Source organism: Octodon degus, unplaced genomic scaffold (assembly GCF_000260255.1).
Source record: "Octodon degus isolate 3935 unplaced genomic scaffold, OctDeg1.0 scaffold00045, whole genome shotgun sequence".
Lineage (NCBI taxonomy): Eukaryota > Metazoa > Chordata > Mammalia > Rodentia > Octodontidae > Octodon > Octodon degus.
The window spans coordinates 13,269,280-13,293,674 of NW_004524621.1; the positions used below are offsets into that span (position 1 = coordinate 13,269,280).

The 24,395-nt window shown below is 43.4% G+C and overlaps 1 protein-coding gene across 1 annotated transcript in view; it reads left to right on the forward strand.

Annotated features, from left to right (window-relative positions):
* Window positions 1-2,994: 2,994 nt before the first annotated feature.
* Window positions 2,995-24,395, forward strand: part of B4galt1 (beta-1,4-galactosyltransferase 1) — a 46,270-nt gene continuing 24,869 nt past the window's right edge. Inside the window, exon 1 of the mRNA XM_023716086.1 lies at window positions 2,995-3,555. Coding sequence (XP_023571854.1) covers window positions 3,165-3,555 — 391 coding nt within the window. The 5' untranslated portion in view covers window positions 2,995-3,164. The remainder of the gene's footprint in view (window positions 3,556-24,395) is intronic.

The window sequence follows — 24,395 nt, forward strand, 5'->3', positions numbered from 1 at the left end:
AGTGCTGGGATTACAAGTGTGTACCAGCATGCCTGGCAGGGTCTTTCTCATACAGTGAGATTTGAGAAACCCGAACAAAATGTGGGAAAGAGTTTCAGGCTAAGTAAATAGTAAGTAACTTCAAGGCCCTGAAGCAGGAAAAAGCTGAGGGAGAGGGCACAGGACAAGCAGAAAGCAGCGTAAGCAATTAAGAAGCAACCATATAACCAGTGGCTGTTTCATAAAGAGGAATTAGCAAGTGGTGAATTCTAGGGGTGTAGGGGTGTGTGTGTGTGTGTGTGTGTGTGTGTGTGTGTGTGTTGCTGGGAATTAAATCTAGGACCAGGTAAGTCCTCCACAATTCTGGTATTTTGCAAGCAGTACTGACAAGACTTGCTAAAAGGATAGAAAATGCCATTTAGGAATAAGAAGTTCATCAAGGACACCTTTCAGGTTTTGGTCTTGGAGAACTAGAACGATGGTGTCACTCTCTGAAGGAGGTATGACCAGATTGCAATGTAGGGATTAGGTTGTTGGAGATAGGATATGCTGAATATGAAATACTGGCATCTGAGTGTGGAAGTCAAGGAAGGGATCAACTAAGCACCAGGCATTTTTTCTTTAATACCAAATCAGTTTTGGAAGCTTGACAATGTTGTCCTGAAGGTTTCTGGACCTTTCTGAAGAAATAAATAAATGGATTCTAGGTACCTCTGAGTCAGGGGCTGGTAAAGCTGCTGCTCATGTCTTGATAGATTCTCAGTCTTCCTGAGGGATAGAGAATTAGCAAGTGTTGCTTCTTTTCCTTGATTTCTGACCACAGAGGATCCTGGGACAGGTCTGTGACCCTAACCTTGGGTTGGAAGCAGCAACTGGAGCCATCACCCTGCAGATATTTATTAGGCAAGCCCAGGGAGTGAATGTAGATAGAAAAAGCACATGGAGCATGCCCTGCGGCCTTCCCCAACAACTGAGGAGGAGGAGGTGAAGTTGTAAAGGGAAGTATAAGAGTACCAGAAAAAAACTAGGAACTGACAAAGGATCTACAAACTGCGGTACAGGGTTTCAGGCTAAATCCTGAGGGGATTTGACTGACCTTGTCAGAAAAAATGTTACATTTCTTGTTATATAGGTCTTGCTTTACCTTGGTTTTAACAATCCAGCAGAAAAGTATAATGAAGTATGAAAAGTAAAGCCATATTAATATGCTGAGCTATAAAGGGCTCAAGTCAACAACTTCTGACATTGCCATTCCTACTGATAACCCACTACTATTATGGATTACTGGACTATATTGGATTATTTTGCTCAATTCATGCACCTACAATATTTAAATGGCAATGGAATACCCATCTCTGACAAAAGTAAACAAAAAAAGGGATACAAAGGAAGGACCATTTTGTATCTGTATATACAAAATAGTTAGGATAGATATACAGCTACTTTCTCTTAATTCAATGACAAGAAAGATTTGTACTAATAGTATTTGAACAGGATATCATGTCTGCATCTTGTACTATGAATAACCTCTAAGAAGACAACAATATGCATTGTATTATTGAAAGTGTCCTATTAATCGGTTTTGAAACTGTCTCATTGCTATTTGTTTCTCAATAAAATTAATGAAAAAATTGCTAATAAATAAGAAAAAAAGAAAAAACTATGAAAATCTGGCGGAGTCTTTAAGAAAAAAAAAAGTAGGCTCTGTATGAGCCCTTAAGCAAAAAATATAGGCTCTGTATGATGACAACCAAGTGTCAACTCCTCAGCCTGTTTTCTCTGTGAAATAGAGACAGTAACAATATGTTTTTGAGGTCATATACTGGCATATAGTAAACTCAAAATATAGTAGCTAGGCCTGGCACGGTGGTGCACACTGTAATCCTAGCACTCAGGAGGTTGAGGCAAGAGGACAGGAGGATCACTATTAGTTTGAGATCAGCCTGGGCTACAAAGTGAGTTCAAGGCCAGTCTGAACTGCACAGGGAAACTCTTGTCTCAAAAGAAATGGTGCTAACATTCTCAGAGCTGGTTGCCTAAGCCAGCTGTGCTTGAGGCCTCTGGGACAAAGCTAGTTTCAATGGGTTTAGTGATTACTTAAATCTCTTACCCACATAGTCTCCTCTTTACTTGAGAATCAACAAGGGATAAATGCGTTGTGTAGGCAAGGGTTTCAGAGCCAGAAATCCGACCCTCTTCAGCCGTTAGATCTCAGGCATGTTTCTTAACTTCCCGGGGCCTGAATCCTTTATTTGTAAAATGAGGGTAATTCCTACTTCACGGGACTAGGCTCTAGTGCAGTGCACGATGAGGCCGGTGACGACGTGGGAGTCACGGAAGTTTCTGGCCACTGCCCTCTGGACCAGGAGGCAAATTTTAAGCTTGAACTAGCCAGGCTGGCTTCCACGACTCCCTGCCGGGATGCCACTCGCGCTCCCGAAGGAGAGGAGCGGCAACTCGTCTCATTTCCTCTTTGTAGGTTTCTCACTTGGTCCAGGGGACCCAATCAGGGAAGAGGGGATTTCCAACAGCCTGCGGAGTCTCTCTCCAGCGGCGTCAAAGCCCGTTTCTTGGGCAACCGGTCTTCGCGCTGCTCCTCCGCCAGCCGCCGCCTGGCAGGCTGGTTTCGCGCTCGCAGCCGTCCACCCAAGAACGGGGATCGCCCATGAAGTGGCGGGGCCTCTCAAGGGCAGCCGCTGGAGCGGGAGGCGCCTCTCGGCTAGGACCTGAATCCCCAGGGGAAACCTCATAAGGAGCACGGCAGCAAACTGCTGGAACCTGCCGGAAGTCCGACCTGGGTCTGAGGGCGGAGGGGTGGGGCCCATCCAGGCAGTTCCGCCCCCGCAGCCCGCTCTCGCGAGGCCCCGCCCAAGACCCGCCCCTCAGGCCCTAAGTCCCGCCTTCGGCCCCGCCCCCGGGCCCTGCCCGCCCTCCTCACTAGGCCCTGCCCTCCCGCCTCCCTAAACCCCGCCGGCGGCCCCGCCCCCACCGCCGCCCCGCCCCGCCCGCACCCGTGCCTCAGGCGTCCTCCTCAGCGCCCCGGTCCGGTGGTGGAGACTCCGCGCGCTCGCGCCCTCGTCCCCGCCCTCCCAGTCGCTGTGGCCCGCCGCGCCTGGCTGGGTGCCTGCGGGCGGGCCGCCTTCCCCGCCGGTAGCCTCTCTCCCTCTTAAAGCCGCGGCGGGAAGATGAGGTTCCGGGAACCGCTCCTGGGCGGCAGCGCCGCGATGCCCGGCGCCTCCCTACAGCGGGCCTGCCGCCTGCTTGTGGCCATCTGCGCTCTGCACCTCGGCGTCACCCTCGTCTATTACCTGGCCGGCCGCGACCTGAGCCGCCTGCCCCGGCTGGTTGGAGTCCCCTCGCCGGTGCAGGTCGGCTCGAGCGCCGCCGCTAGCGGGCAGCCTCCCGGGGCCCGGCTGTCGCCACCTCCGGACGTCTCCGCTCAGCCTCACCCTGATCGCGGCTCCAGTCCTGGTGCGGATTCTGATCCCCGCCCCGCGAGCAACTTGACTTCGGTCCCAGTGTCTCCCACCACCAAACTGTCGCTGCCTGCTTGTCCCGAGGAATCCCCGCTGCTTGGTAAGGACTCCCCCTGGCGCCCTCCGAGGACGGGAACACCCCCCGTGCTTCCCGGGCGAGAGTGGCTGGGACATCCCCAAGCCCTTCCGCACAGTTGCCAGCCTCCTTGTTCCGGACCGAAGTGCTTAATCCCAGAGAGAGGCCCCGTGCTGGTTAGACCGGAGAGATCGGCTGGTATCGTCTTGGAGGCTGGAGCCCCGATCCCAGAGGGAAGCCGTCTGGTCTTCTTTGGCTCCAGGAACCAGAAGAAGGCCTTGGAGACCTCCCTACTCTGGGCCAGGAAGTTTTGAAGTTTGGGTCTGCTTAGGAGCGGTCTTGCTATGTTAAAACTAGTGGGCAATTTAAGGCAGCTCGGACCTCCGCTGTCTTTAGGAGACTGTCAAGAGGCCCGAGTGGGGATGAGGGTTGACCCATCCACCCCTGTCTTCTCATAGTGCCACTTTCCTGAGTGGGGTTAACTTTTCTTGAGCCTCTGGGCAAGGGCCTTAACTTCTCTTTAAACCTGTTTCCTTTCTGGTAAATGGAGACAATAAAAGATGTATTAGAGGATTGTGTTTAAGAGTAAGTGCGACAATGTAAAAAGTGTTTAATTAGTGAAGGTAAGCTCACAGTTGTTGCTGTTGCATTCATTTCCTCTGTGTAGATAGATCCCTGCCCCTCACCCTCGCTTCCTCCTATAGGTTCCCCAAACCAAAGTGAGTGGGGCCCTCTCTGGGGCAACCATTTGTGTACTCTGGGGATTGGAGGGCTAAAAGGTAACTAGTCAGCCTGGCGTTGCCTTCTTCCAGCACTACCAGCCCAGATGATTTGAACCCCTTTCAGTCTGTTTCAGTTTAGGCAGGAAGCTTCTGGTAGGTGGGTTTACATTCCTAGGTCAGGAGGCTAAGCTCAACCTAGACCTATTCTTGATATGTGGCGGGCAGCCCGGAGGCAGCTACAGGTTGCTTCCTGGGTTACCAGACAGGTGGTTGCTCATTTCTAATGCCAGGTTTTAGAGAACGTTTTTCTGAGTGAGGGGCCCCAGCAGGCTGGCAGGCAGGCATGCTGCCAGTTGCTCTGTCACGTTGCCTGAGAGCCCTGGCAGAGTCAGCCTTCCTACATGCTGTTGCTCAACTTCTCCAATAATTACTTCAATGTTTTCATATCAAGCTTGGGAGAAACCTCCTGGAATTGGTCAGACATGAGCTGTAGTAATGAGGGGGACTTTGTTAAGGCAGAAAATTGAAATCTTTTGGCCTTGATGGTTAATGTGGGGAGTAGTGTGCTACATGATGAAGTACTACCTTTGCCCCACTGCTAGAGTTTTTCATGTGTGAAGTGGATGCATACCTTACAGAGTTATTTTTAGGACTAATTGAGATTGTGAACATTAAATATATGGCACTTACGGTAGTAGCACTCAGTACACAACAACTAATATTATTAATATAGTAATATGGTTTGTTGAAGGCCTTAAAGTTCCATTATGTCAGACTCTTGGAAATGGCTCTGAGCAGTAAAGAGGTGGAAGAGAGTTCCCAGACCACAAAGCTTTTTTTTTGACCGTTGCTTAGATATGTGCAGAAAGAAAGAGAAATTAATTCATAAATTAAAGTGCCCCAGAATTCATTAGATTGATGTTTGGATATAGGACTTTCTCGGTAAAGTATGTGAGACATAGTGGTGAGCATAGCTCTGCTGTTGTGCTGCTAGTGACCAACTTTTCACCAGTTTGTGATGTTACTAAACTGATTCTGAAATTGTCTGCTTGAGAGATGACATTCTAGAGGGCGTGTTGAGAGGCCTGAGACCTTGCCTGGCATTGCTGCTTTCATGTGTCATATATGAAACTGTGACATTTAAGGCAGCTACTGAGATGGCACCCCGAGAAAGGTAGGGAGAGGTTGTTTCTTCAGTTTAGTTGAGCTCAAACTTAGGTTTGAGTGGTTGGGTGCAAGTCTTAAGAGTGGAGGTTCCTGGCCAGAAGGGTCTTGAGAAAGCTGAAAGTCTGCCTGGAAGTGTGTGGGTTGGGGGAGTTGAACCCATCTGTTCAACTGGACAGGTGTCAGCCAAAGCCCATGTGGGGTGGTTTTGAGGTTGATGGGAGAAAGCATCTTTGGGGTTTAGAGTTGTGGCCTTTTCACTACTTGTAGTTCCTTTCCCCAGCCTTGCTCTACTTTCTGGTGTCCAGAAGTCTGGGCCAGATGCTTTGCTTTGATCCTCCCAGGTGATAGCTTGTGGGATTAAGGTTGTAAGACTGGGTTACTGATGGGTCACTATTTGATTTGTCCATGGGTTGTCAGAGCATTGGAAGAGACTTCCAAAAGGCTTAGGTTAGAATCCTGTCTCTGTGTATACCACCTGTGTGACTTGGGGCAGGCAGTACAGGTGGTAAAGCTTAGTGTGAGGCCTCCAGGAGCAAGTGCTGCAAGGAGGAACTAGGTGATTTCCCCCAGGTGTTCCCCTAGGTGGTGTAGGCCTCCTTGTAACACTTCTCCCTGCTGCAGGTTCTCAGGGCCATGCAGGATCTACTCTGCTGACCCTGGCAGTGAGGCCTCCTTTGCTGGCCACCTGGGTATTTGCCTGCAATGGGAGGAGCAGCAGCCTTGTGATTCTTTTCCCAGAATGTTTATCTCTGCTCACATTTGGCAGCAGCTCAGCATGACTTGACTGGCTGTGGCACAGGCAATCTGAAGAGAAATGGGGTGGGGGAGGTGGGCAGCACATCAGACTGAACTGGTTGAAGGAGGCAGGGCTGGCTAAGGGCTTAGCTGGGACATGGTGGAATAGTACAGTTCCTTCAAGTGGGCAGGGAGTAGTTCTGAACTGCTTAAACCTCAGAGGCCTCTTTCTTTGAGAAAACAAACTTCATTTGTTCAAAAAAAGTAAAAGACTTATCTCAAGGTAGGTACCTGGACCAGCAAACAGCAAGAGTAGGTAGTCAGGGCTCTAGGAGTTCACTTGTTTGTGAGCCAGTTTCTCTGGCTTTTATGGTGACTGCCAGCTAAACCCCTACCATGGTTTCTGTGGATGTAAGACAAAGCACTTGCTAGGTCTCTGCTGAGTTCTTAGCTCTCAGAAATTTTTCTGTCAGTACACAGTTCCCTATCCCCATTTGTACACTGTGGACACAAACAGGCTGCACAGGACGGAGTGTACTTTGAAGCTCTTTCTCCCCTGCTCCTTTTGGGATGAGTTTTGGAGTCTTACCACCTTCCAGTGTGGGATGGAGTCTCATGTGGGTATTGTAGGAAGCAGATACTCACCTGTTTCTAAGTCTTGCAGGTTTGGGTTTAGACAACCAGTTATTTTTACCATTTTTTTCTCCTGTTGCTTTTTTTTTTTTTATGATTTGTTGGTATACATAGAGATATTTTTTGTTTAGCAGACTGAGATTCAGAAATACCTTCCATGACTGTCCAGCTCACTTTTGTGAGGAAACCTGGTTATTTTTTCCCATATGACCTGATGTCAGTAGAAGTGATCTGTGCTTTTAATTTGTCCCAGACTTTAAGCAAACACATGAGCCCTCTCCTTTTGTAGTAAGGTCTCAGATGAACCTGGTAGAAAGAAGCTCCATGGGCCCCAGGGATCATGACACAAATGTGTGATTGGATTTAAACTGCAGCTTCTTGGAACCATAGCATCCCAGAAGACTGTCCTGTGTTCTCCCCTATGGTCATTGTACAGTAGACATCTTGTGCAGACACTCAGGAATGGCCTGATGTACCTAGAGTTCAGGAAGAAGATGATCTTTGCAAGGTGTGTCAGGGAGTCCATCTGAACGTTCTTGTGTAGATGTCCTCCATGTGCCAAGGCATCTGGTAACTTCTCAGATTCAGTTACAACCACATGCCTGTATAATGAAGATGGAATGTGCCTCCTATTGAAACTCACAATTTAGGCAAAGGAAATATAATTAAACTGTGCCTATGTCCTTTAGGAAAACTGTCATGTACGTGTGTGTGTGTGTGTGTGTGTGTGTGTGTATGTGTGCGTGCATGTGTGCATGTACTGTTTCCTTTCCCTCTCCCTAGTACTCCCTGCCTTCAGAGACCCAGAGTTAATATCAACTTTCTTCAGTCCTGGTTTTATTACTTGTGTTAAAATTTTCCTCTAATTTCTGAAGCTATGTATGTAACAGCTCTGCTGTGTAAGCTTAACTTGGTGCTTCACAATGATTATAATGAGACATCAACAGTCATATGCCTGGTATTATGGTCTTGGGGTGGCAGCCATGTAGGGCACTCCAGACTAGGACTAGGACTATGAGTTGGGAATGATGGGGCAATTTATACCAAGGCAGTCTGAGCCTGTTCACAGTTTCCACACTAGGAATTTTGGGCTCAAGGTCCCTTGAGCTCAGCTATGAGTTAGGTGTATATGATAAAGGCACAAGTATTCAGTAGTTAAATCTGATTTCTGCACTCCCTACTTACCAACTGGTCCCTGTGTATTGTTTCTACTCTTTGTTTTCTGCCTGTTCTTGTTCAGAGATAGAGATTGGAAATATGCTTAAATCTATACCCACCTAGAAGTTCTATTTTTTTTCTTATCCAGTGTAGTAGAATCCAGTTGTCTTAGTACAGTTGGGTTACCTTTTGGCTTAAATCCTTTGACAGCCCTGAACATTGGCTCTGGCACAGCCTAGTGTGGTCCCTAGGCAGGGAGATCACTGTGAAGGCAGCCAGTCAGACCCTGCCTCCTAGGGTAGTTACTGAGCATTCAGTTAGGCTTAGAGCACTATGAAGCCTTTCCTATCCCTGATGCTATGGCTGCTGACTATAAAGACTTCAGCTGTGGGGGGCCTCTGTGTTTTTAACCTGAGTCTACTCAGAATAGGGTGAGGTTGTCCCCAGTTTGAGGAGAGATGTTGAGATCTTGTTCTGCAAGTCAGAGATTTCCAGGTTGGGGGCTGTGGTGGCCTGGGGATCCAGACATGGTTTGGCTGGGAGCTGGTTTGGGGTGAACGTGGCCTAAAGGGATTTGTCCTCAGAAGGCAGGGGCTGAGTCACACACTCAGCACAGTGTTTCAGGTTCCACGTTTCAGTTTGGCCTCAGCCCGACCCTTTGCTACGTAAATGGAAGCCAGGGGCTGTATAATTGGCTGTTGCTGAATTCTTTGGCAGTGATTTTAATGTCTGGTCTGGGAGTGTTATGTAGCTGCTTCTTTAGCCTCCATGCTGCATGTCCATGACAAAACCTGGAGAGAGGAGAATGATTTGCTTCCCAGAGATGGTGGGGAGAGGGCTTTGAGTTAATGTTTACCTTTTTGTGGGGTGTGTGTGTGTGTGTGTGTGTGTGTGTGAGAGAGAGAGAGAGAGAGAGAGAGAGAGAGAGAGAGAGATCTCTCTTCCTCATTTTTCTGGAAAGTGAGGCAGGGATGGGGGACTGGCTCAGTGGTAGAGTGCTGGCTTAGTGTGAGTGAGGCCCTGGCCTTGCTCCCTTGCACTGCAGGAGAAACTAAGTAACACAGGCTCACTGAAAATAGTTTGCAAAGTTGAAACAGAAGAAGTCAAGATATTCCTGTCATGTAAATGAAACATGTTCTTTGATAGTCTTTTTTGGTTACATATGTAAGGATATGACTGGTATCTTTATAGGTAAACAGATTGGTATAACTTCATGTGATGGCCTGGTAAACAGCATTTTTCTGGGACTGGGGAGATGGCTCAGTGGAATAAGCACTTCCCTGGCAAGTGTAAGGGCCTGAGTTCAATCCCCAGTTCTGAAAAAAAAAAAAAAAAAAAAAGGAAAAAGAAAAGAGAAAAAGCATTTTTCACTTAAAATTTTCTCACAGTGCCTTTAAAAACCACAAAAGCTGTATTATCTTCTATTGGTGTATATGCCTGACATGACCTTATTACTCAGCTGTTTGTAAACATACACATAGAATTTTAATTTTTTTCTTAGTTATGTGGTGAGACTTGTGCATAAAACTTTATGCACTTTTTAGATAGTTTTGTAGGAGAACTTTGTAAGAAGAAAAATGGAGTAAAATTTTTGAGAGGGTCTGGGTTTTTAAGCCAATCTTACAAAGTAATAGATCCATCAGAAATTATTACAGGTTTGTTTAGTGCTAGCAGATGAGTATTATTTATTGCTGAACGATGTGTCTAGAATTCTACTTTAAAAAGGAAACCAAGTCCAGGAAGTGCTTGGGTCAGGGGCTATAGGACTCATTTTAGGATGTGGCTGAGCAGAGATCAGCTCTGAATGGAATGAAAAACATGTCCCATGATGCTTTCTTAGTAACTTCATGTGCTTCCTTAGTAGTCAAGTCCCTGGATATGTGTTTGTGGCTTGCTGTGACTCTGGCTGGGGGCTGTAGCCTGGGTGAATTTGGTGAGCTCATTCAGAGCTGTTGACATCACTGAGATGTGACACAGAGGAAGGGTGGGGGCAAGCTAGCAAATCATATTTTGAAACATAAGCTCTTCTATTTCCACATGTTCCTAAGTTCTGGGGAGGGGCCATGGAACATGAACATTTAGGTTTCCAGGAATTCTTTTAGGGAAGAGCCCCAGAGACCAGCAGATCCTGGCTCTTAGTTGGTACTTGGTACTTGGTGGGTTAAATCAGTAAGACCTTAGGCTGGTTTACCTGGATCTTCCAAAGAGTATAGTTTGAAGTTCCTCCATTTTGAATGTACTCAATGGAGCAAACCCTCATCCCCACCCCAGTATCAGAGATTTAACCCAGGGCCTTTGCACTGAGCTATATCCCAACTGCCCCTGTACCTCAGTCCCTTTTGTTGTTGTGCCCCCTTTCCCCAGTCCCTTTTGTTGTTGTTGTTACATTTGTGCTAAATTGCTAAATTGCCCAGGCTTGAATTTGCAGTCCTCCTGCCTCAGCCTCTTAGAGTTCTGTGATTAAAAGCCTGTCCCACTAGATCTAGCACAGATTTTTTTTCTGATGGACAGTTTGATGTTGAAAATCTGCCAGGGGTCATTTGGCACAGAGCCAGGGAACTGAAGTGTAGAGGGAAGGGGCAGGGTTCTGTCAGATGGGCAAGACTTGTAGTGTGAGGTCAGGCTCCTTCTTCCCCTATCATGTGGCTTCGTCATGGGCAGGGCCCTTGGCAGGAGCTTAGTGATTACTTAGTCCCACTAAGTGCAGGGAACCAAGTGGTCAGTGCCTGAGCCAGAATTAAACGAAGGGCCTGTCTCCAAACACTGGGTATGTTCTAAAAATGCCTTCAACATTTGCTTTGAATGTTTCTTCCTGTTTTGCATAATACCCCTTTGCCTTTGACATCCTGAAATCCAAGAGCTGCTATTGGAGAAGCAGGACAGTACCAGCTTGAAAAACAGGAAGGGCTGTGACAGGGAGACCTGAGAAGCTGGTGTTTGTGTTATCAGCACTTGAGGACTTGGTCTCAGGCGTTTCATAGCTGTGGGCATCACGTGATACTTTAGGCAGCCTGAGCAGAGTCCCTTCGAGCTCAAAGTGAGTAGGGTTGAGTCATACAGTGAAGTCAGGAGGGCTCCAAGGAAGAGGAGAAACCGGACTCTTTTGCTGAGTCATCAGACTTGTATTGGTGACTGCTACACTGTTGGGAATGTGGGAGAGACATGTGAAGGAGGGTTGCACCCATTCTTGAGGAGTCTTGCAGCATTTGACAGACTTTGCCAATGCAGCATGGTCAGAGAAAGGAAGCCTGGTTATTCTGGAGGCATTGAGGAGGTGCAGGGAACCAAGTGGTCAGTGCCTGAGCCAGAATTAAACGAAGGGCCTGTCTCCAAACACTGATGTTGGCATCCCTGCCTCTCAGCATGTTTAGCTGCCTATCCCTGAAAGTAGCTTGTGCTTTCCTCTAGCTGCTGTCACATAGCTAAAGTCCCAGATGTTACATTTAATTACTAGCAGGACAGGAGAGGAAAGGAAATGAAAGCATGGGTGGAAGATGGTAAAAGAGAAAGAAGATGGTATTGTTGGGACTGTTGAGGACAGTGGAAGGCTGAGGGGCCAGAGGGGCTGGGTGAAAGGGAAGAGAGCTTCAGAAAAGGGTTTCATGGTCTGCATAGAGGAGGAGCAAGTCTCAAGGGCACTGGGGTAAGGGTTCTGAGTTCTGGTCTGGTGCTTCTAACTCATTATATCATTTTAGGCAAGTCTAGACTCTTGATCAATGTTGCCTTTCAGAAATTTATGATGTCTTTTTGCATCCTTCCTTACCTCCTCTGTCTGGTTTGGGGTGTGTGTGTGTGTGTGTGTGTGTGTGTGTGTGTGATCCTAGTTACATCTGCAGCATGAAAGGTCTTTGAAATTCCTTTTGCAGTTCACAGCCACTGTGTGTTTCAGAACTGTTGTAGTGAGGCTTCTATTGAGGATTTTATTGTGCCTGTCTAAGCTGGCATAAAGATTTTAGCTGGTAGATGACTCTTAGAAATGGCGCGAGGAATGTTTCTGTCACAGTAGATAGCTGCTATATGATTTGTTAAGGTTTATTCTGTCTGTGCCTCACTGTTCTCATCTGTAAAGTAGGAAAAATAATGTCTACCTCATACTAGTTTGGGTAATGGCCATGAAAGGGCTTAATACAATGCCTAAACCATAATAAGCTCTGAATATGTGTTATTTACGATTGATAGTAATAATAGTATAGTTCCCTGTTATCTGTGGAGAATATCTTCAAAGGTGTTTTAAAGATGTCTTAAAACTGTAGATACCTCCAGTATCTGTGTTATACACATACCTATGATAAAGCTTGATAGATGGCTCAGTACAATAAGCGCTTGTCTGGCACGCGCAAGGTCCTGAGTTCAACCCCCGGTTCTGCAAAAAAAAAAAAAAAAAAAAAAAAAAAAGATTATAAACAGTAATAATAAAAATAGAATAATAACAATATACTGTCATAAATTTTATCTAAAACTTGTGAATTGCTTGTTTCTGGAATTTCTCTCTTAGTATTTTCAGACCTTAGTTGACAGCAGGTGACTAAAACAGCAGGTAACCAAACCATGGGAAGTGAAACTGAACAAGGGGGGGTGGCTATTGTAGTTCTTCTTTCTGATGATTTGGCTTTTCCTTTCCAGATATCCTCTTTTGTTGAAAATATAAGGTTACCACATTGACTATTAAAGATTTTCTACCTAGGACTGTAACAAAGCTTGCTGTTATTTTCCAAATGCACACGTATGTTATTGTGTTGCAATTATTTCATGAAACTGTTTTCAGCTATTATTTGTGCAACAGTATCTTCTAAATTTTTGTTTATAATTATTATTTTTGAGGTTCTGGGGATGGAACTCAAAACCCTGGGCATGGTAGGCAAGTGTTCTGCTGAGCTACATTCCTACTCCCTAATTATATCTGTCTTGTATCCTTATAAATAAATAATCCCTTAGCATTCTCCATTCCAAGTTTTACTGTCATAGTCAGTCTCTCTCTCTCTCTCTCTCTCTCTCTCTCTCTCTCTCTCTCTCTCTGTACTGGGCATCCAACACCTGGATCTTGTGCTTTCCAGGCAGGTGCTGTGCTGCTGAGCTATATCCCCAGCCCTGTATCATATGTAGTCTTTATAAACATTTTTACAGGGTATAGTTCTTTGCTTGAATTGAATTACTTCCTCAGGATGAATTCCTGAAGAGGAATTTCTGGGCCACATATGGTCAGTCATCTTTACAGCACCGATTTTTTTTTAAAGCACTGGTTTATGTTGTCACATTGCTTTCCAAGAAGTTTGGAATTATTCACAGGCTCTAAATTGGAAATTCCTAGCTTCAAAAGAATGTGGATTCTGATGGAAAATTGAATTTATCTGGAGCCCCATGTGAACACTTTCCAGCTGTGTGTGTGTGTGTGTATTGAGAGAGATTGAGATTGAGATTATTTGGGAAATTATTCCTGAATGGAGGTGTTGTGAGGTCTCTAGACGCAAGACTTTCTCTGTAAAGGTCAGGAAAAGAGCCTACATATAGTTCTTTCAACATCCCATATATTTTTCAAGAGCTGATTTATGCAAAATAAACATTTTTCTTTCCTTCTTTATATGTAGAGGCACACTGATAGAGTCAGACTAGCTTTAAAAACTGGTATTGATCTAAACTTTTCTGTGTTGGTTGCTGGCAACACTGTATGCATTTATCCATGTTAGGTTCTGATGGGCTAGCCTGGGCACCTGATCACCTAATCCGTATGGGTAGACTGTCATCTGACAGCTATTACAGGGTTCAGAAACAGAACCCAAATGAAGAAAGGCTTCTAAATTATATAGATTAAAAATAAGTTGATCCAGTAGCCCAAAATCTGCAAATACGAAGCATTGGCTCTAACCACACCTCTTTCAGACACTAATAGGAGCCAAAGAATTGCATAATTGATAAGTTGAGCCAGTGATTTCAGTGGCCAGATCAGAATCACTGTACATTGAACAGAGGGGGCCAGATTCAACTTCTGATATTCAACAACATTCAATATCCCTTTGCTGATAACAGGGTACTCTTGTTTCACTGAGTCAGGTCAGAGCTGTTGCTTAGCATAGGGCAAGATATCACCATCATCGTTATCTCTATAAAATGAGGAATATAATTTTTTCCATAAGTTTATTGAGAAATAAATAGCAATGAGACAGTTTCAAATCAAATTGGTAGGACAGTTCCAATAATTACCACATTGCATACTGCCTTCCTAGTGGTTGTTTGTTGTACAAGATGCAGAAATGATATCCTATTTACAAACACTATTACAACAAATCCCTCTATTCCTTGAATTAATAGAATGTAGCTATATATCTATCCTAACCATTTTGAATACACAGATACAAAATGGTCATTCATCTGTATCCCCTTTTTTTGTTTAGTTCCATCATTTAAATATTATAGGTGTGTGAACTCAGCAAAATATTCCAAAATAGTCCAGTAGTCCATAATAGTATTGGTCTTCTGCTTCACTAGCAATGTCAGAAGTTGTTGACCTGAGTCACCTATAGCTCAACATAACAACATGGCTTTATTTCTTGTACTTCGTTTTTATACTTTTCTGCTGGATGATTAAGACCAAGATAAAGCAAGACCTATGTAACAAGAATTGTAGCTTTTGGATTTGATAAGGTCAGTCAAATCCCCTCAGGATTTATCCTGAGATCCTGTACCTCAGATTGTAGATCTTTTGTCAGTCAGTGTCAGCCATGTGGATGAGACATAGCCATTGCTTGGCCAGTGTGCTCTCTGTGAAAGCCTGAGAGAATGTTTTCTTTCCATGTGACTCTCCTTAGGCACACTCTACATCATCGATCACTTTCCTCTTTGGCCCCATAATCTCCTTGATCAGAAAATTTGGGACACAACTAAGTTACATGATGTTACAGTACAAGTTCTCATATGTCCTGAGTCTTAATTGACCTTGGAAGGCTAGGGCCAAAATGTTGGCTTTCCTTGTGGCCCTCCTTTTTCTCTAATTTTTAGTCTGCAAACTTAGGTTGTTAACCCTCCAGAAGAGAAGCTTATTGTTATTGCCATATAACCTAGATTGTTATTGCCATATAACCTAGACTGTTGAGCTTAACCTCACTATCTGTCTGAATATCAAACAGAAGATAATTGTTTTAAGGAATCAATAAAAGGATTGAATGAGTCTGGTGTGGTGGCACATACCTGAAATGCCAGCACTTGGGAGGCAGAGTTAGAAGGATTGCCATGAGTTTGAGACCAGCCTGAACTACACAGTGAGACCCTATTTCAACAGGTAAGCCAACAAGCAAACAAATAGCTGAATGAGGTGAGGCATGTGATAATATAAGTGCTTTGTGAATCTTTTGATCAGTGTCTAACTCATCTTCTTTGGTACAAAAGGCCTATGCTCAGTTCAGTAGGCTGTACCGTAAAATTTCTACTAGTTTTCTTTTCTGACCTTGGAGCAGGGCCAAGAGGAGGAGAAATGAAATGTGAGACTGACTGCTATCTGATTGAATCCACCACACTTAGAACTTGGATATTGGGCTGGGGAGATAGCTCAGTAGAATAAACACCTGCTTGGCAAGTATAGGGTCCTGAGTTCAATCCCTAGTACTGCCAAAAAACAACAAAAACTTGGATATGTGTTGCCATATGTCAAGTGTGCCAGATTTTGCTCATAGGTTTTGCTTCTCTAAGGGGACACAATCTGTTAGGATTCATACCACAAACACCTGAGTTATTAGGAGGAGGTGCTGGAAGGGAGTCATTAGGTATTTTGTGGAGGCGAGGGGGGGTGGTTTACATGGTCAAAATTTTTTTAAAATGGAGGCCAAATGTAGATTGGCTTGGTATGGCTGTGGACCTGACATGCTAGTGTTGTGTTGCCTTAACACAGGCTGCACACAGCTTGCTGTACCATCCTACACAGTGTTGGAACCCAAGATGTTAAGCCCTAAAGTCCAACTCTCTTTAGCAACCTACTGAGTAATCTGGGAGAAGTCCTCCTCTCTCTGGACCTCCTTTTATCCAACCGTGGAATGAAATGAAGCATTAGCATGAGTGCGCCTTAGATTATCTGCCTATCTGAGAATGCTGGTGTAGCCATGCACTTTTGCCTGGTATGGCTAAATGGCTTCATGGAGTCTGCACTAGGGCCAGCCTTATAGATCTGATGTAGTTGTCAGTAGGTCCTGAAACTCAGGATTTTGTCCAACTTACTGGAGCAATCCACACTTACACAACCTGGAGATTCTTCTGGCAACTCTAGTGCCTAAGCAGGAAATCAGAAGCAAAGGGATGAGTAGGTGAGCTGATCAGTATGAAACCCAATCAATGGGAGCCACTGTGAACAGAATTGTAAACTTCAGCAACAACCAATCTCCAACAACAGATTGTGTTTGTTTTGCACTTAACACATGCCAAATGTGGAAATTTTTTACATATGCATCTGTTTTTATTAACTGTTGGGATAGGTCTTTTTCTTGCCTAATTCCCTAGTGAAAACCGCCAAATAGATGTGTTTTTTAGGGGGAAAATATTCAGTTTTTACTATCGAGAGTGATGTCACTAGTGAGTTTTTCTTAAGTGTCCTTTATCAAGTTGAAACAGTTCTGTTTGTTGAGTGTTTTATCATGAATGTTGATGGTTTTGCAAAGTGCTTTTTATCTGTTGAGATTATTGTATGGTTTTATATTGAAATAATATATTACATAGTTGATTTTCAGATATTAAATTGGTCTTACATACCTGTAATAAATTATCACTTGACATGATTTATAATGCCTTTTATTTGTTGCTGGACTGAATTTCTAGTGAATTTTTTTGAATTTTTTTTCATAAAGATTGGTCTGTAGTTTTCTTTCCACTTGATATTGTTGTCTGTTTTAGGCATCAAAATGATACTGGCTCAAAGGATGAGTAGGGACTTTTTCCTTCTATTTTTTTTTTTTTTTTTGAAGACTTTGTAGTAGATTGGTAAAAATTATTTACCTGATAGAATTCATCTTGGCTTGACTTTGTTTTGTTTTTGTGAAAGTTTTCCCTTGTATTTTGCAGTGGTACTTTGGGTAGAGTGGGATCTCAGGTTGCGGGGAGGCTTGACTAGTTCCAAAAACAATGTCTACTGAACAAGTTGTTTTGGCTGGAAGGAGTAGTATGTCAGGCAAACAACACTGGCAAGCTCTAGTGTGTACATTGAGTACCAAACAAATGATAAGTATCAGGATGGCATTTTCATGTCAAAATGCATAAAATTTTAGTGAGTTTCAATACATTCAAGTATCAGGGCATGGCTGTATTTTTTTTTAATTTAAAAAAAATTATAGGAATATTTATTTTTTATTTTTTAAAGAATGTAAAATAGTAAAAAAAATTGGAAATTATACAAAATTTCATTAAAATAACAGGAATTTGACAATGGTTGTTGTATTGCATAATGCTATCTTCAAATTAGTTGTTTAGTTACCAGATATAAACCTACAAAACTGGTAAAAATGAAAAGTTATAAGAAATTAAAATAAAATTTTAGGCATTAACTGCTCCTTTCAATAGACCAACAGAAATCAGTAGTACAATTAACCAAACTATCCTGCATATATACATGAATACTTCTTTTTCCCTTCACTAGGGATTGATAAGCTCAGGACCTCATACACACTAAAGAAATGCTCCACTCTGACCTACTTCCCATCCTGTCATTTGCCTTTTGAGGTCCTTTATTTCTAGTATCTTTGGTTATGTAGACATTTTGAATTTTTGTTTATTTAAATGTTTTTTCTTTATGACTTTAGATGATTTTCACCCTTTGAAAGATATTCACCATCCCAAGATTATAAAATTTATTTCCCCATATTTTCCTCTAAGTTGGTTCTTTAATGCTTTAATATTTGTCCTTGAAAATAAAAAGTGAATCAAGTACCGCAGGTATTATAAGAAGCCTTCTGTCATACTCCTGGGGTCCATCCTCTTCTGGATTTGTCACTGAGGCTAGTGGTTCAGAATTGAAATAGGAACACTGAGCTCCTTGTATTGATGAAGCTGTAATAGTCTGTAAGCTTCTAAATTCTGTGGAGTAAGGAGGAAAAGACAAAGTAACAGTTGTTGAACATCCTAGTGCCAAGCACTGTTGTAAGTATGTATATGTATCATCTCACTTGCCACTTAAAAGGGAGCCATGATTTCTCCACCCCTTGCAGGAAGCACTTAGAGCTGGCTGCCAGGAATGCATAGCTGGCTGACTGCCTAGAGAGGGCAGAGGATATTAGAATCTAAGGTGTGGTTCTAGATAGAGTGAGAATTTATATGGTACAGGACAGTACGTGTGTGATGAGCATTGCAGGCCCAGAAATGCATCAGGGTTCCAGAACTGATCAGAGGATTAGCTGACTCAGTAACACAATTCCCCAGAAGACAGATTCAGGTGCTAGGATGCTAAGTTGTTGCTTCCCTGAAAAATCAGAATTATCAAGAGGGCTGGAATTCTTTGGTTGCAGGCAATCCTGTCAGGAGAGCCACAGTAGAATCAGATAACTGATAGGTCAAAAGCTGGTGTAGGGAAATGAGTTTACTTTGTCAAATCTTGACAAATTCATCCTACAATATTGCAGACTTGCTCTCTGTCTAGAGGATCACTGCATCCTCCAGTGTAAGCCCTGAAAGGACATGTGCAACTCCATCCTCTGTTACACCCTTATTTATTTCCTTCTTTCTCATGCAGCCATCAAACTTCATTTCATAGTCCATTTAGCTTTTTGAGACAGAATCTCACTGTGTTGTCCAGGCTGGCCTTGAACTCACTGTGTAGTCCAGATCTCAAACTCATGGTGACCATCCTACCTCACCCTTTTGAGTACTGGGAATATAGGAACACAATGCTCTTTTGCAGGTCTTAGACACTGTAACTATCTTCTCTAAATCTGTTGTTTATCTCTTCACCTTGTCCATGCTATATTTTGTTTGAACATAAAACTCTTCCTCTTTGTTTTGGGCAAGTTCTTACACTGATCTTTTTTTCTGTAGTTGCGAATAACTTTTGTTTCTCCATGTTTGAGAAGTGCTGGTATTATATAGCTAAATTCAGCTAACTCCTCAGCATACATGCTTACCTTTGTAATATCATACCTCTTTTCAATTCTAGTAAAAGTGACTTGTCTGCCTCTTGTCTGCAGACTTGCCTGCAAGTATTACTCATATATTTATTCAGCAAATATATGTTGTATGCCTGCTATGCATTGGACACTGTGCTCTCATCAACAAGGTCAGTTATGAAACTCACCTATGGTGTTTGAGGTGAATCAATGATTTGAACCCTGGGACTGTGACTTCTTTTTGCTATGTAGCTTCCCTTACAAATTGCACTTGGTTTCTGTAGACTGTGTCAAATGTTTACATTTCTTTCAACAAATGGCTCAGGAAGATAACAGAGAAAGTTTTCTCTTCAGTATCTTTACTTAGTCTTGAGGTGTGGGCCTATGGAGGAGTCAGGTATATGTGGCTGTTGAGTTCTCAAAGGACAGGTACTGGGTTACCTGCTGGCTCCAAGCTGAGAGGATGGCCCAGAGGAGGCAGGAGGACTGCCCAGCCTAGAAGTGCGAAGGTTTAAAATAAAACACTAGATGCCTGTCCAGTCCTATCTTTTCTAAGGTCAAACTAGTCTTTCTGGATGTGCTGTGTAGTTTTGGGAGGAGAGACATGTGGCTGGATTTTCCTGAGGTGAATGCGGCAATTCTAGGAGTCTTCTCCTGGGCAAGTCCAGTTTCCACAAATTCCACCTAAGGAAATGAGAGGGAGAAATCTGCCTTTGCTCCAGGACCAAAACATCATTTCTTCCTGAGATTTTCCCCTCCCCTAGGGGTCACACACTGGGAGCCCATTATCTGGTTTGTAAAAACTGGGATCTCCAGGCACTGTTTCTTGACCCTCAACCTATCTGTGGCTTCCTTGCTGGTGGAAACTTTTTCCTTGAGTGACACCAGGACAGACAAGAATCATCTCACCCCAGTTCTGGACTCTCCTAGAGTTTTCCCTGCAGTCTCTTGTTGCTACCGCACCACTGAATTTCAGAGCTATGACCAAGAAATGTATTTTTTAGGCATTAAAGCTGGGAGTGTTGACACATGCTTGTAATCTCAGTATTTGGGAGGCTGAGGCAGGAGGACTGAGTTCAAGACCAGCCCAACCACACCAGGAAGAGATGGGTAGGGGATTAGATTAATTATATCAATAAAGTACACTTCCTTACGTTTGGGTGATTAGGGATTGAAGTACCCTTAGGTTTCACACTTGCTAGGAAAGACCTCCACGATTGAGCTATAGCCCCTTTAATTTTTTTTGTTTTGTTTTGTTTCTAATTTTGAAATAGAATCTTGCTATGTTGCCCAGGCTTGCCTTGAACTTGCAATCCCCTTCCCTCATCTCCTAAGTAGCCTAGCAAGATTTCATTTTTATGCTACCTTAACATGTTGGCTTCTTTGTGAATCTTAAGAGTGTTCTTGAGGAATTCTGTGGCCTCTTTGGCCTTCGGTTTCTTCATGTGTAGTAGTTCTGGGGGCCTCTAGCTCTGGTCTAGAAGGATTTTTTTTAGTTTCTAATTTGAAATGGATCCTGTTCATTATTTTGCATCCTTAGTGTAGGCTTTTGTCCTTTGGTGACGGCATCCTGGACTGAATGAGCGCTTGAGGTTTTTCTAGTGATCTTACAGCCCATGTGACTTGGAGTTTTGGGCTTATTTTCTCAAGGAACAAGTGGTGTTGGGTGAAGAGTTGGTTTGGTGTGGCATTATGAGGCTTAGATATGAAGTGGAACATTTTCATTAGGAGCTTAGGTCATCCATTGCCCATAACTAAAATTATGGCTCTAGTTCCTGTGGGAGACTTGTTCTTAAATCAAGTTACCTGATGGATCAGTGCTATACCTGGAAACAAAAAAAGCATCATTAGAGATATAAAAAGGTGTTTTTGCCCCCACTTTGTTTGTAGATATGTAATTAGGGAGAAAGACTTTACAATCTAAGACATCAAAGTTTCCTTGCACTGTTAGCTCAGTTTTGCAACTCTGAGTTGAACAAGTGCTGTTTTTTATCCTGCCCTGCCAGGAACCACTCCCTCTTTTTTTGGGAGTGGGGGCAGGGAGGGAGGCAGGAAGCAGACAGCCTGGTGGTACTCCCTAGCTAGCCAGGCTCTAAGGCAGGCTTGTGAAGTTTGCTTTGGCATGTGGGGCAGGGACTGTTTGGTCTGGGGAGGCTTGGAGAAAGTTTTGAAGAGGATGACATTTGGGTTGGATTCTGAAAGATTATTTTACCTCTTTTATAAGTTTTTGACCTGACTTATAAGAACAAATACCTTAAAAAGGACCAACATGAATAAGTTAAAATCAGAAAAAGAGAAAATAGAACCTACAAGATTAAGACTAAAAAAGGGTTAAAATATGAATATTCAGGTGATTCATCCCAACATGGTTATTGCATCTGACCCTTTGCAAAAGTGCAATGTGAAACATTATCTATTCCATGATATACAGTATTAGGGAGGGAAAACACACAGTAGTTCTGAAGTGTAAGTGGTTTCTCTTCCTTCTTCTTCCCTCTCTCCCTTCCCCCTTCCATGTTGGGGATTGAACCCAAGGCCTTGGACAAGAATTCTACCTTTCAGCTAAACCTCCTGCCCAAATTGTTTTTCATGGTATATCATATTTAAAGGGCCTCACAAAAGAGGAAAGGAGGTGGTGGTTAATGAGTCAACTAGTTAGCTAGTATTTCTTAAAATATAGTCTGAGAACTTGCATTAAAATTAACCAGAGTGCTGAGACTGGAGTTGTAGCTCAGTGTAAGGCCTTGGGTCTAATCCCAAAGACCAAAATAAATTCAATTTAAAAAAATTACCTAGAGTGCTTGTTAAAATACAGATTCCTGGACCCTAGTCTCAGGTTAATCAGAATCTCTGATGAGAAGTTAAGAATCTGCAGATTCATACACTTTCCCAGATGATGATTCTTGCATTCTGCGGTTTGAGAGCCAGTATGATGGATGGAAATGTCACCGGTAGTTTGAAAGTAAACTAGAGCACTAAATCTTGGAAGGTTGGATAGGACTTTAGTCCACTGAGGCTGAGTTTGAAAGTAAACTAGAGCACTAAATCTTGGAAGGTTGGATAGGACTTTTAGTCCACTGAGGCTGGTGGTTCTTTGCTGGTACGGCCACTTTCAGGTCATATTTTGAAAGACTGCAGAGGGGCCAGGGAGATGGCTCAATGGAATAAGCGCTTCCCTGGCAAGTGCAAGGGCCTGAGTTCAATCCCCAGTTCCGCAAAAGAAGAAAGAAAGAAAGAAAGAAAGAAAGAAAGAAAGAAAGAAAGAAAGAAAGAAAGAAAGACAGACAGACAGACAGACAGACAGACAGACAGACAGACTGCAGAGTGGGGCACATCAGGCATGTGGCATGACCGCTCCTGAGCATGAAGGAACAACTGGCCCTACTTGGCTACCTGGCTCAGCTGTGTCGTTCATTCTCTTCTGACAGCCTCCTTTATTTTTTGAGCAGATAGTTTGTTTTTTTCTATATCTCCAAGATAGAGGATTTTTGAGACCACAGAAGAATTCTGTTTCCCATTGAAAATGTGTTTGTTTTCTGAGGTCTAATAGTGGCTTGGGTAATTAGTTGGCAGAAAGATGACTGGATGTTGAACTTGTGTTCTTTGTGTGTGCCAAAGAGATACCATATCAGCAGTAGGAATACATAGTTCCTGTTCTCTGGTAAGCACTTTCTATGTTTTGAAATCTTTATTTCAGAAGATAGAGGGGTCACCTTTCTCATTCTCATAAATAGTTTAAACTAATTATTGTTCAGTTTTAAATCTATACCCAAAAATATAAATAAAATACCCTGAACATCTGATTTAAGTCATTTCCAGAACCTCTGAACCTTTCTGAGTTAGATTTTAAAACTTGGGGAGAAGTGGTTAACACAGGAATTCTGAGTCCCTTCTGGTGGCTCTCTGTCCCGTGTTGTCCTCAAATTTTTTTATGGTTTATCGAAACTCTTTGTCGCTTGTGTCAGTGGCAGAAAAACAAGGAAAGTAAGTATGCACATCCATGCGGTGTAGACCTTTTGTGTATTTCGTGTCCATAGTATTCAAGGGAGCTCATTGACAAGTAAACACTGGTCATTGTGTCTCCTCCTGCTCAAAAGGAGCCTAAGGGGGCCCAGTTGAGGCAACTGCTTCTCTGCAAAGCTTTCATTGACTCTCTTGTCTGGCCCTGGAGTTGATTTTCCTGTTTTTGTGCCAGTTCAGCTTGTTCTCACCACTCTTACACTTACCACACCATTTGATTTGTTGGTTTCCTTGCTTCCCTAAAGTCAAAGGCTTCTTAACCAGCCCCTGCCTCTGCATGCCCAGCACCTCCTAGGCCATGGTGAGTGCTAACTGGGTACATGTTAGACTGGATATGGCACTGCTAGTACTTAGGCTGCATGGACGCACAATAACAACCCACGTCAAGTGCCCTGGAAAGGCTTCCTAGAGGAGTGATATTTGGGTTGAGGCCAGGTAGCTATTTGATTTGGTTACATCTAAGTCCTTAGATACCTCTGGAGAGCTTGTCCTTCTCCCAAAAGGACTGAGGAAAAGGTTTGAGATGAGCCCTGTGTAATAGGGGGTGCTTTTCACTTTTAGTTGAAAGACCCCCAAAGGGCACCATGTTTTGCAAAGCCACTGCATGGTAATCTTTCCCAAGTCTAGGAATTTGGCAGTAGTGCCTAGTGCACTGTACCCCTTTGGAGTTGGTACAGAGAGAAATGATCCACCCACATGGCCTGAGGAACTGCACTGTATTTGGGGATATGGTCTGAAGAGGGACTTTGCAGTGTACCAACAGATCTGAAACCTGACCAGGAAGACACTCCAGCATCCCAGCTCTTAAAATCACAATGTTCTGGACATTGCATAATTCCCTGTGTTCCCCAGTGTGCCCTCAATTAATTTATTTCTTTTTGTTTTTTTGAGACAGGTTCTCACCATGAATTTTAGGCTGGCCTTGAGCTCGAGGCAGTATTCCTGCTTCAGCCTTTTGAGTACTGGGATTATAGGGTCAGATACCACCACACCTAGTGTATAAACATTTTAATTTCTCCCCCCCAAAATCTTAATTCTCCCCCCCAAATATTTTAATTCCTTACTCAGAACATTTTCAGAAGAAACTTTATGGCCTGATCTGTGACTGCCAACAAAGGATTAAAAAACTCCAAAGAACCCATTTTTAAAAATCCACTGTTAGGCGGGAGTGGTGGCACATACCTGTAATCCCAGCACTGGGAAGGCTGAGGCAGGAGGATCATTGGGAGTTTGAGACCAGCCTAGTTACAAAGTGAGTTCAAGACCAACCTTAACTGCATAGCAAGACCCCATCTCAAAAAGACAAGATAAAATAAAGTTTTAAAAATCCATTTTCAAAATCTGCCATAAATGTTTAATA